The sequence below is a fragment of the Triticum aestivum genome, chromosome 5A, assembly GCF_018294505.1.
Source record: "Triticum aestivum cultivar Chinese Spring chromosome 5A, IWGSC CS RefSeq v2.1, whole genome shotgun sequence".
Taxonomy (NCBI): Eukaryota; Viridiplantae; Streptophyta; class Magnoliopsida; order Poales; family Poaceae; genus Triticum; species Triticum aestivum.
This window is the reverse complement of record NC_057806.1, coordinates 11290456-11302154: the sequence shown is the minus strand read 5'-3', so window position 1 is coordinate 11302154 and position 11699 is coordinate 11290456. Positions and strand designations below refer to the sequence as shown.

The window sequence follows — 11699 nt, the reverse complement described above, 5'->3', positions numbered from 1 at the left end:
CCAACTGGGACTAAAGGTCTAACCTTTAGTACCGGTTGGTGCCACCAACCGGGACTAATGGGCATCGCACCCTTTAGTCCCGGTTCGTGGCACGAACCGGGACTAAAGGGCCCAGGTGAACCGGGACTAATGCCTTAGCCGCACGACCCGGGATAAATGCACCCATTGGTCCCAGTTCTGGACTGAACCGGGAGTAATGGGCTTACCCGGCCTGGACCAAAGCCCCCTTTTATACTAGTGGTGCCGGGCACCCGTGGCCATGGCACCGCCCGCCCATCAGTGGAGAGAAGCAGGTCACAACAGCGCGTGATCGCGGTCGGCGCCAGTGGCCGGCATCCCAACCTCAGCCGTCCCTCCTTCCATCCTCCATCCCCGCCCACGAGCGCAGTAAGGGACGACCTCCCTCACTTGAGCACCCGGCGAAGCGGCCTCCCTCCTCCTGCGCGTGATAGCTCCGGCAAGGGCGCAGCATCCCGGCGGGCTCGGTAAGTCAAAGTCAGGTCACTCCTCCCGCGTGTGACAGCGCCGGGGCGCGGCATCCCGGCGTGCTCGGTCAATTCGCTCCTTGCGGTTGTGCACATGGATCTGATTGCTTTTGTTTCTTAGATTTAGGGGTGTGTGTGCAATTTTTTGCCAAGTCAGCTCCTTAGAGTCTGGTCCCACCTATCAGAAAATGATTAAGTGGGCTAATCACGTGATAGTGCATTTTGCAAAAAGTTTACCAGAAACGCGGTGATTTTTGCACAAAATTAGGGACTAGGTGGTTTTCTGCAAACCTTGCCCCAAATGTGGTGGTTTTTTGCAATTAACTCTTTTTCCAAGGTGTACGCCATGATTACCACTAACACTGACTTATCAGACATTAACTTTCCCAACATTTGTGTGCCATTCTCCAGCCGCACAACTGTGCCCGTCCTCCCGGCATCAATATGCTTATTCTTAGCCACTGACAAGGCCATCTTGTTCAACATCTTCTCAATGCCCTCTATCACAAACCGATCTGGGACAAACACGGAGACCGGGACGACTAGGGATGTGTGGGGTATGACTACACGCCGTCCATGGAAACATGAAATGCTTATGGAGTGGAAGGGCTCTATATGAAAACATATTCTAGAGTTTTAAGGGAATTAGGTTGTTCAGGGTGACTCGGAAAAATGACCTTGAACCTTGAGTCGAAGCGGGGTGGGTGGGAGTTGCGAAGATGTACTTGGAGTAAGGGGCGAGGGAAACATGTGGCAAAAGATCATCAAACCACCGCCAAAAATAAGTCGTCACCAGACAAAACATGAGTTGCCAGGGAAAGCATAGGGCAGGACCCTACGTTAACTATTGCCTTGTTTTCTTAGTGCATTTGATTAGCGATTTACCACATACGTTATGATGAGGGTCAAGATGTTCCATCCAAAACATTTATTTTCTAATTTTCCCCCTCCCGTCCCATGCTATTAAAATGGTGGACCAAATTCTCTAAAAAGAAACATACCAAGCAAACATGTAAGCTTATGTTCCTCCATATCTCCACCTTTGTTCTGATTAATTTTGATGCTTTCATGATCGAACACCAAATCTACTAGCTAGGTGTTGCAGCTTTAAATGTCCATCAACAATAATTGTGTGTTGCGTCATGTGAGGTTAGGAGTTGATAGAAAACATAATATGATGAAATTTTAACTCACCAGGATCTATAGTGGAGTATTTCCAGTGTTCTTCTCTAGTTTCAGTGCCTTCAAATTTGCCAGAAATTTTTTCCTAGAATAAGTAGAAATTACAACACGGAGTTTGTAGTGGTGAAAATCTGTATATCAAGGGCATAAGGAAGATGTATGTGGTCACGCAAAAAGAGAACTAGGCCTAGCTTGGGGCCTACCCCTAAATGACCGAAATAAATTTTTGCGGCGCGCTTCTGGCTCGAGCATTGGAAAATAGGCACAGAAAAAACTTGTGTACAATTAAAAGGATTTCCAGGGACAAAACTGCTAGGGCACAGTTCTCACTTGGGTTAGCGCAGACTCGCAGGCGTAACCTTAAAACCGAAGCTAGGGATCGATCCCCTTCACTCTCACCCGCCTCGTTTCCAGTCCAATTGTCCAAACATCCTACCCTTTTGAATCGCGGTCCTGCCATGGCGGCGCCGCGACCATGGTCCAGCCTCCATGAAGACCTTCTCCGTCGTATCATCCTCCTGCTAACGTGCATCGCCGACCGCGTGAGGGCGTCGGCCGTCAACAAACACGGGCGCCTGGTCGCGCTCCAGAACCCGTCCCCGCTGCCATGCCTCGTCAGACCGTCCACCACCCTGACGGAGAGCTACCGGATCTTCGGTCGCTTCCCCGATCCGCGCCCGTCCCTCTCCACCGAGGGCCGCGCAGAGCGTTTCTGCGGCTCGGCTCCAGGCGGCTGGTTCGTGGTCGCATCCCCGCACGGGCGTGGCCACGCCCTGCTCAACCTCGGCACGGGCGAGCGCGTCGCCCTCCCGGATCGCGTCTGCATCCCCATCAACTCCGGCGACATCAGGTGCCCCATGATGATCCGCGCAGCCGCCATCTCTGCCGCCCCGTCTTCTGGTGCCTGCGTGGTCGCTGCCATAACGTCCACCAGGACAACCATGGCCTTCTGCCGGCCGGGCATGGAGTGCTGGACGTCGCTGCCGGCAAAGATGACGGCCCGGCCGAACGCCCAAGACCTGACTTACCACGACGGATGGTTCTGGGCCGTCGACTCGGATGACGACCTCTTCTGCTACAAGGCCGAACTTTCGACATCTAGGCAAACCATTCTACATCTTGCCTACGGGATCGGTGCTCCCCGGACGGACATGGCACACGGCGAGATCGTGTCCCGCTACCTCCTGCCATCCGCCTCTGGCGCCGATCTGCTGATGGTGAGGAGATTCATCTCGCCGGCGACAGGCCGCACGTCCCGGTTCCAAGTCTTCAGGCTACAGAAGGCACAGGAGGGCCGGCCGGCTTCCTGGCGCGTCTACAAGATGACCCGGCAGCTGCTCTTCGTCGGCCGGGCCTGCTCCAAGGCCTTTGACACCGGACACGCCGGCAACCCGGGCTACATCTACTTCCTCGACGACGTCTACCCTGGTGGTCCGCACCAGCAGAACCAGTATCCTTGTGCTGATGCCGGCGGGTGGGGTTACTCAATCCCCGGTGAGATCCAGCGCTGCCTGCCATCGGCGCCACCCTCAGACACCTCGTCGTGCATTTGGTACCACCATTAATTAAACCAGCTACCCAGCACCAGGTTCAGTTTGAGGCACCATTGAGATTTCGATCAGTTTATTAGAGTACGTGTCTGTTGTTTGTGTTTGCTCTTGTCAGTGTTTCTTTGTTGTGGTTCTATGGGAAACTGCATATCCAGTTTGTTGTGTGCTCCTGGTCTGTATTTGTTGTATTTGTTGTTTTTGTCAGTTAATTTGCAGGCTGTTTTCGAACTCATTTCATCTATATGAAATTGTCAACTATTTAGACTGCTACTGGGCTACCAGCTACCTATCTATGTTGTTTCAATTATCTGTATGATTTTCTGCTGTGGTATTTTCCGCAGTATTTCAAGCAGGGCACTAAATTTCTGATTGTATCGTATGAGTGCATCAGTCAGTGGCAGAGAGGGTCTCCCCTGTTTTACAGAGATCTGTAAGACTGCAACTGAATATTTCATGTGTGTTCAGGTGTAGGGATCAACTAGTACTGAACTACTGATATGTTGAAGACTTTAGGGCATCTCCAGCCGTTGGCCCCCCCAGGACGCATAAAAATCGCCCCCTGGGGCCGAGCCGGCGATACAATCGGCGCTGGGGGCGGTTTTGTGCCCAGTCCTCGCCCCCAGGCGCTGAAATTGGCCCACTTTGCAGCCCAATTTCGGCGAATAAAGGGCCCATATGGGTGAGAATAGGCTCATATTCGGCATGGTTTCACCGTGTCTCGGCGTTCAATTATCAACACAATTATTTCTTATCACATATTTCATCATAGAAAAATCAAATACTTCAACAAAATAGTACAACAACAAATAGTTCAATACAAATTATATAGTTCAACAAATAAAAACTCGTATTTCATCACACGGCGTCCCTCTTGAGCCTCCATAGGTGCTCAATCAGATCTTTCTGCAGTTGATGATGCACCTGTGGGTCTCGGATCTCCTGACGCATACTGAGATAGGCAGTCCAAGTTGCCGGTAGCTGGTGATCAACTTCGGCTAGAGGACCCTGCCTGTAGTATGGTTCAGTGCCAAACACTGGGTCTTCTTGCTCGCTCTCGATGATCATGTTGTGCAAGATGACACAGCAAGTCATAATCTCCCACATTTGATCTTTGGACCAGGTCTGAGCGGGGTACCGAACAACAGCGAATCGAGATTGAAGCACACCAAATGCCCACTCGACATCCTTCCTGCAAGCCTCCTGAACTTTCGCAAACCAGGCGTTCTTGCCTCCTGCCGCAGGGTTTGAGATCGTCTTTACAAATGTCGACCATCTCGGATAGATGCCATCTGCTAGGTAGTACCCTTTGTTGTATTGGTGCCCATTGATCTCGAAGTTCACCGGAGGAGAATGGCCCTCAACGAGCTTGGCAAAAACAGGAGAGCACTGCAACACGTTGATGTCATTGTGAGTTCCCGGCATACCAAAGAAGGAGTGCCAAATCCAAAGGTCATGTGTGGCTACCGCATCAAGCACCACACTGCAACCGCCTTTGGCACCTTTGTACATCCCCTGCCAACCAAATGGGCAATTCTTCCATTTCCAATGAATGCAGTCGATGCTTCCAAGCATCCCAAGAAATCCTCTTGCTGCATTCTGGGCTAGGATCCGAGCAGTGTCTTCCGCATTGGGTGTTCTCAAGTATTGTGGCCCAAACACTGCCACCACTGCCCGACAGAACTTGTAGAAACACTCTATGTTGGTGGACTCGGCCATGCGCCCATAGTCGTCGAGTGAATCACTGGGAGCTCCATATGCAAGCATCCTCATCGCTGTCGTGCACTTCTGGATGGAGGTGAATCCAAGAGCGCCAGTGCAATCCATCTTGCACTTGAAGTAGTTGTCGAACTCCCGGATGGAATTCACAATCCTGAGGAAGAGCTTTCGGCTCATCCGATAACAGCGTCGAAATGTTCTCTCGCCATGAAGTGGAGCATCGGCGAAGTAGTCGGAGTAGAGCATGCAGTAGCCTTGGAGACGATGCCGATTCTTTGCTTTCATCCGCCCCGGCGCCGAGCCACCTCGCCACGGCTTTTCATTGCTCGCCAAAAGCTGGCCGAGGGCGGCGAGCACCATGAGATGCTCTTCTTCCTTGACGTCGGCCGAGGCTTCCTCCTCCAGCAGCGCGGCGAGCTCTTCCTCCTCATCCGAGTCCATCGCCGAGGCAGGCAAAACGCAGAACACCTTGCGCTCAGTGGGCGTGTACCCGCCGTTAAACCGCGCCTCCGCGGCCGAAAACGGCGGCCGAAAACGCCCAGCTGCTGTGGGAGGGGCTGTCGCGGCGAAGCGCTGCTATTTTTCGGCGGGGAATGGCTATCTAGCGGAGTAGGGCGGCGGCCATCGCCAGGATATAGCTAGTGGTGGCCGAGGGCGCGGGGGGTGCGAGGCGAGTCGGGGGAAGAAAACCTTGACTTTTCCGCTGTCGGTGTGGGCCAGGCGTGCTTTTCCCTAGCGCCAGAGCCCCCAACTGCTCCCCAGCGCACCGGGTTCGGCCTGTGACCGCCGGGCGGAAAAAAGGTCCGAACCGGCGATTTTCGGCGTCCTGGGGGCGCGACTGGGCCGTTTTTTCGGCGCCGGCGCCAAAAAAGTGGCCTGGGGGGGGGGCTTGTTGGGGGCGCGGCTGGAGATGCCCTTAGTCTCTTTATAGATGATCCTTCTTCACTTGTCAGGAATGTTTTCCATTTGTGCCACTGAAGAAACCTCACTTCCTTGAATACAAGAGGATGCTATGCTAGAACTGTTATGGTATCAGTGACACTGTGACAGTTCAGGAACTTTGCGATCCCGCAAAAGCTTCTGCGCCGTTGACCCGTTGTATTTTGGAAATTCAGATTGCACAGAACCGAGCGTAGGGTTTGCCAGCTGGTACACTTGCTTTTGGTTCGAGCTTTGGTGTTGCAAGCAGTGGCCGTACTGTTGGGTTTTTTTTTTTGAAAGAGTGATGTTAACATGGAAATAATAAAAACTCAGGAATTGAAATAGTAGTAGCAGCAGTAGTAGTTGTTGTTGTAATAAGGTTAGATGGGAAACTGAAAGTTCCATGTCCAGCTTGTGGTTTGTACTTGCTTTGAAGACTGTTTTTCAACTCATTTCATGTATGAAACTGTGATCTCATTATACCGCTACCTGCCTATACATATTTGTTTTATTTCTAAATATGCCTCTCATTTTTCTGCCTCCTATAGTACTTCAATTATGTTTAAGATTAAATGGCGTAAATTCAACTTGAGAATTTGAGATCCATTTAGGTGCTGAAATAGTATCTTCAGTAGTGTACAGAATTTCCAATTGTATTCTATGATTGCTTCTGTCGGCAGGCAGTAGTGTACAGAATTTTAGATCCAGCGCTGCCTGCCATGGTCACCCCCCTCAGACACCTCGCCGTGCATTCGGTACCACTATTAATTACCCAGCAGGTTGAGTTCCAGGAATCATACAGAATTTGATCAGTTTAATTAGAGTCTTTGTTGTTTGTGTTTGCTCCTTGTCAGTGTTTCTTTGTTGTTGTACTCGTCGACAGTGGCGGAGCTATGTGTTAGCTGTGGGGTCGGCCGACCCCACAGCTTTTCAGCAAAATAGCTTAAAAATACTGTACAATTACTGTTCATTGTGAAGAAAAAATTCAGAAAATTAACGATGACCCCACATATTTATGAGGCTGGATTTACCGCTGGTTAGGACTGGACGTCCGAGCGAGCTTTTCGGCTTGGCCCGAAGCTCGCTCCAGCTCGGCCCGTTGCAGCTCGGCCCGATAAAATAAACGAGCGAGCCCAGTTGTGAAAAAAGGCCTGATTCCCAACCGAGCCGAGCCGAGTTTCGCCCGGTCCAGCTCGGTGACTCGCTCGAGGCCCAGCCCAGTTCCCATCGGCCATCCTCGCGTTAGGTCACGAGCCCCTCCCTTCCTCTGTTTGGCGCCGCCTCATCCCTCACCTCGCCGTGCCGCAAAAACTGGACCGATGGCGACGCAGCCTTTCCTCACCACACAGAACGCCGGCGGACGCGCCTCCCCTGGTTTCTTGCCCAGCGTGACGAGCAGGTACTCTTTCTTTCTTCTCGTCCCTAGCAGTACCTGGGCGCGCAAACGCTCGGCACTCACGCGCTCCCCTGCACGGGCGCATGGACGGCATACGACATACATGCTCCCGGCTGCACGGCTGCGAGTGCGTACGCACGCGATGGATGGATGGATGGCTGAATGCTTCTGCTTGATTGTGTAGAGTGTAGCCATCGTCGTCCTCGCTATGTCATGTGCGGTCATCGTCCTCGCCGCGCCCGACACTGGACGGCGCTCTCGGCACCGACGTCGGCTACGTCGCTAGCCAAGTGTCCGCCACTGAACCCTTTCATCACCGTGTCGGCCACCGCCGTTCGTCGCTAGCCAAGCGTCTGCCACCCCGACACACGCAAGCACTCACTGCCCAGGCATGTGCCACATGAGCTGCTCGGGCTGGACCGAGCCAGGGGCAAAACGAGCTGAGCCTCCAGAAACAGGCTCGTTCAACGAACGAGCCGAGCCGAGCTCGGCTCGCTTTAGGCGAGCCAAATGCAGGCTCGTTTGAACTCGGCTCGGCTCGGCTCGTGTCCAGCCCTACCGCTGGTCGTCGATGTGGTTCTTATATTATGGGAAACTGAAAAATCCATATCCAGAGGCTGTTTTGGAACTCATTTCATCGATCTATATGAAATTGTGAACTATTTATACTGCTACCAGCTATATGTCTTGTTTAAATTATGTGTATGAATTTCTAGTGTAAATTCGACTTCAGATCTTGATGTTCTCCGCCGTATTTTCAGTAGTGGCAGTCTGCGGCGCAGAGGTGTTTTTCAAGTTTCCCCTGTTTGCATTAGTATGAACAAAATATTTAGGGAGATGATCTGCAACTGAATATTTGATGTCTGTTCAGGTGTAGATATCAACTAGTACTGATTGTATGTTGAAGACTCTAGTCTTTATAGATGACCCTATTTCACTTCTCAGCTGATTGTTTGACGGGTTTTATAGCGGTATATACTTTCTACATTGTTGATGTGGTTATCGTTGTAACTGAAACTTCTGTATCCTGTTTGCTGTATATGTGCTTAATTTGAAGTCATTTTTTGGACTCATTTCATCTATGAAATTGTGAAGTATTTATCTGATACTTGCTACATATATAGGTTGTCTGATTTCTATATGCTTCTCATTTTTTTCTTGCTTTCCTGGTATTTGAAATATGTGTATGATTTTCTGCTGTAAATTCTATTCAGATTTTTATATTTTCCGCCGTATTTTCAGTAGTGCACAAAATTTCTGATTGTATAGTATGATTGTGTCTATCAGTGGCAGAGGTATTTTTCATGTCTCCCCTGTTTGCATTGAGATGAGATGATCTGCAACTGAATATTTGTGTGTTCAGGTATACAGCAACTAGTACTGAATGTATGTTGAAGACTCTAGTCTTTGCATGACCCTTCTTCACTTCGCAGCTGAATGCTTGATATGTTTAGCGGCATATACTTATTATATGTTTTCCATTTATGCCACTGAAGAAACCTCACTTCCTTGAATACAAGTCCGTAAATGGGCACATTACAGCTGGTTTAACGACGTAATCTGGACAACACAAATAAAAGTTATGATATTACAATGGATTTCACTATCAAGCCGTTATATCTAAGCTCTACGCATTATGTTTACTATGCCCTCATGGCGCCTTCAATTGTAACTAGGAGGAGCATATATACAGAGCCAGAGCAGACTGAGCCACAACAAGTAGTGGGACAGGCTCTGGTTCACCTTGGAGAATATTTCCCAATTACGTTTTTATTTTATGTAACATGGATATTTTTTGCACTGATTTGTGACCATCAGCATGAAAGAAGGTGGTCCAAGGATGAACATAGGATAAAGCTTATGTTTTCTTGTTAGTAGCATTTAAACGATCGTTGATGCATCTTACTAGTATAACAATCATACATTGAATTGTCTTCTCTCCTAAGCTAACGATGTCAGGGGGTGAGCCACATTGCCATGATTTAATTGGGGAACCAACACCCGATTGTTAAATCTCTGTTGTTGATGTAGTACGGCTTGCATATGACCACCATCTAATCCCACTATTGATATAGCTATTTGACAAAGGCGTGCAAGCAAGGAGAAAGTCGTGGCCAAGAGCATAGTGCAATTCAATGAAGGAATGCTAGACGGTTCATATTCACTACGACGCCAGTTATATATTTGCCGTGTTGCTGCTAAGGGGATTTACAAAACCTCTGCTAGCACAACATCAGCGGGATCCCATGCGGAGTACTGATGGGAGCAATAATGGTGCTATGGAACTGCTCGTGTTAGCAAAACTGCGACAGTTCATGAATTTCATGATCACACAAAGGCTTTTGCGCCCCCAGGCCTTTGTATTGTGGAAACTCAGATTGCACTTAATGGAGTGGGCGGTTTGGCTGGTACACTTGGTTTTGATTTGAGCTTGGTGTTGCAAGTAATGGTCATACTGGGCCGGGTTTTTAATTTTTTTGGGGAAGAATGATGTTAACATGGAAATAAAAAAACTCAGGAAATGTAGTAGCAGTAGTACTATAGTAGGAGGTGAATGAACGGAACCGGTGGGGAGGCACCCATTTTAAAAAAAAAAAATAGTAACTGCATAGATGGTCGAAAAATCATGAAATTGTTTTGGCAACAAATTTTCTCAAACTTACAATTGCAAAAAATAATAGGCAGAGAAATGACTGCATGGTAGTGTTGGCGAAAACAAATCATCACTGTATTAGAGGTACTATTCACTCTATATTGTCCTAGAAAATTTGTTTTCGCTCATGTTTTTTGCCGGAGTTTTCCTTTGCGAAAATATTATACAAGTGTGGCAGTAGCTAAAGCATGTATGGAAAAGTTTTGAACATTTTTGACCTTTTTCTGAATTGCTAAAAAATCCGGATAATTCTTTATCATGTGCATCTACAGCCAGGTGTATCAGGGTATTTTCCCTAGTATAGTTGTGCTAGTTGTTTTCCACGTTTCTCATGCATGGTTGCACGTAAGAACCAGCACAATAGATCATCTGGATCTGCATATTTGATGTGTGTTTAGGCATACAGTAAGTAACGACTGCTGACTGAACGTTGTAGACTCCCTTCTTTACTTCTAATATGTTCAAGGCATATACTTATCATATGTCCTCCATTTATGGCATTGAATATAACTTATTCCTCTCTTCATCTCTTGCTATTCTCGGAGAAAAGTGACTCTCTGTCAATATGTAAGGAGAGAAATTCTGACAATGTTTGGGAATTCGTTATTAAACCATCTTTCATCTAAGCTGTGCGGTAGACTGTGGCCATGTGGGTGTGGCGCCCAATCTTTATATCCACACCAAATGGGATAGGCCGACTCACTTAGGAGAATATTTTACATGACCATATTCATCTATATCTCCTGCATAAAATGGGCTCTGTAAGATCCTAAGGACTAGAAATCTAGAGATCATTCAACTGACATGATCCAACTCGCCATTGGAATTACCTTTTTATTCTAAATAGTATGAAAATGTATTTTTTGTTGCAAATATAGATTGTGATTTGCAACCCTACCGAAGTAAAAGAAGAGATCCAAGGATGACCATTGGCCAAAGTTTTTTTTTTCTTGTTACCAGCGTTTAGATACTATGTTTGGGCGTAGAAACAAACTAACAATATTAAGAGGTAAATGCAGACAAGGTAGACATTAATTCCCAACAGTGGTGCCTGCACTGGACCTCCATTGCCTCTTTAGCAATTTGAGGAACTAGCAGCGCGACCCGCGTGTTTGCGCGGCTTGATACAACACATAAGTGTTGTAGAAACATATAAGTGTTGTAGAAACACAGCTATTATAGACATGGCTTACTACAATTTTTGGCGAAGACTGTCAACATAGGACCGATAGTATGGGGTCTTGGACTAATTATGTAACTTATAAACTTTTGGATTGATGATGGGCTTTTCCTTTTCTACTCCTCCTCGCTTGTTGGTGACTATCTTCCCACTATTAATATTAGATGTTGTTTCAATAAGTATTAAATCTAAAACTGAATGCTCGTACTTGAGGTGAGCATCTCTTCATTCAATCGCCTTCTCATTGGCTATATACCAATGTTGTCAACGGAAGACCGATAGTGTTGGGGTCTTCGACTAACTATATAATCGATCGACTTTTAGACAGATCTTGGGATTTTTCTCTTCTAGTCCACCTCCTCTTTTCGTGCCTATCTTACCATTAATAAATTTAAGGTAGATTGTTTATAAGGATTAAAACTAAACAATGAAAGCTCGTACTCGAGGTTAGTCCATCTGGTCATTCAACCACATTTTTATTGGCTATATATTGATGCTGTTGACACTTGATGTAGTGTCATGTCTCTTGACAAACAAATATTGACATATATTGCCAGAAGCTGCCCAAACACACAGTCTCTCTCTCTCTCTCTCTCTCTCTCTCTCTCTCTCTCTC

General features: G+C 47.8%; 1 protein-coding gene across 1 annotated transcript; it reads left to right on the top strand.

Annotated features, from left to right (window-relative positions):
* Nucleotides 1-2125: 2125 nt before the first annotated feature.
* Nucleotides 2126-3261, top strand: LOC123106338 (uncharacterized). Its single transcript, XM_044528537.1, has one exon. It carries the CDS (start codon nucleotides 2126-2128, stop codon nucleotides 3230-3232), a length of 1107 nt encoding a protein of 368 aa, XP_044384472.1. The 3' UTR covers nucleotides 3233-3261.
* Nucleotides 3262-11699: the final 8438 nt, after the last annotated feature.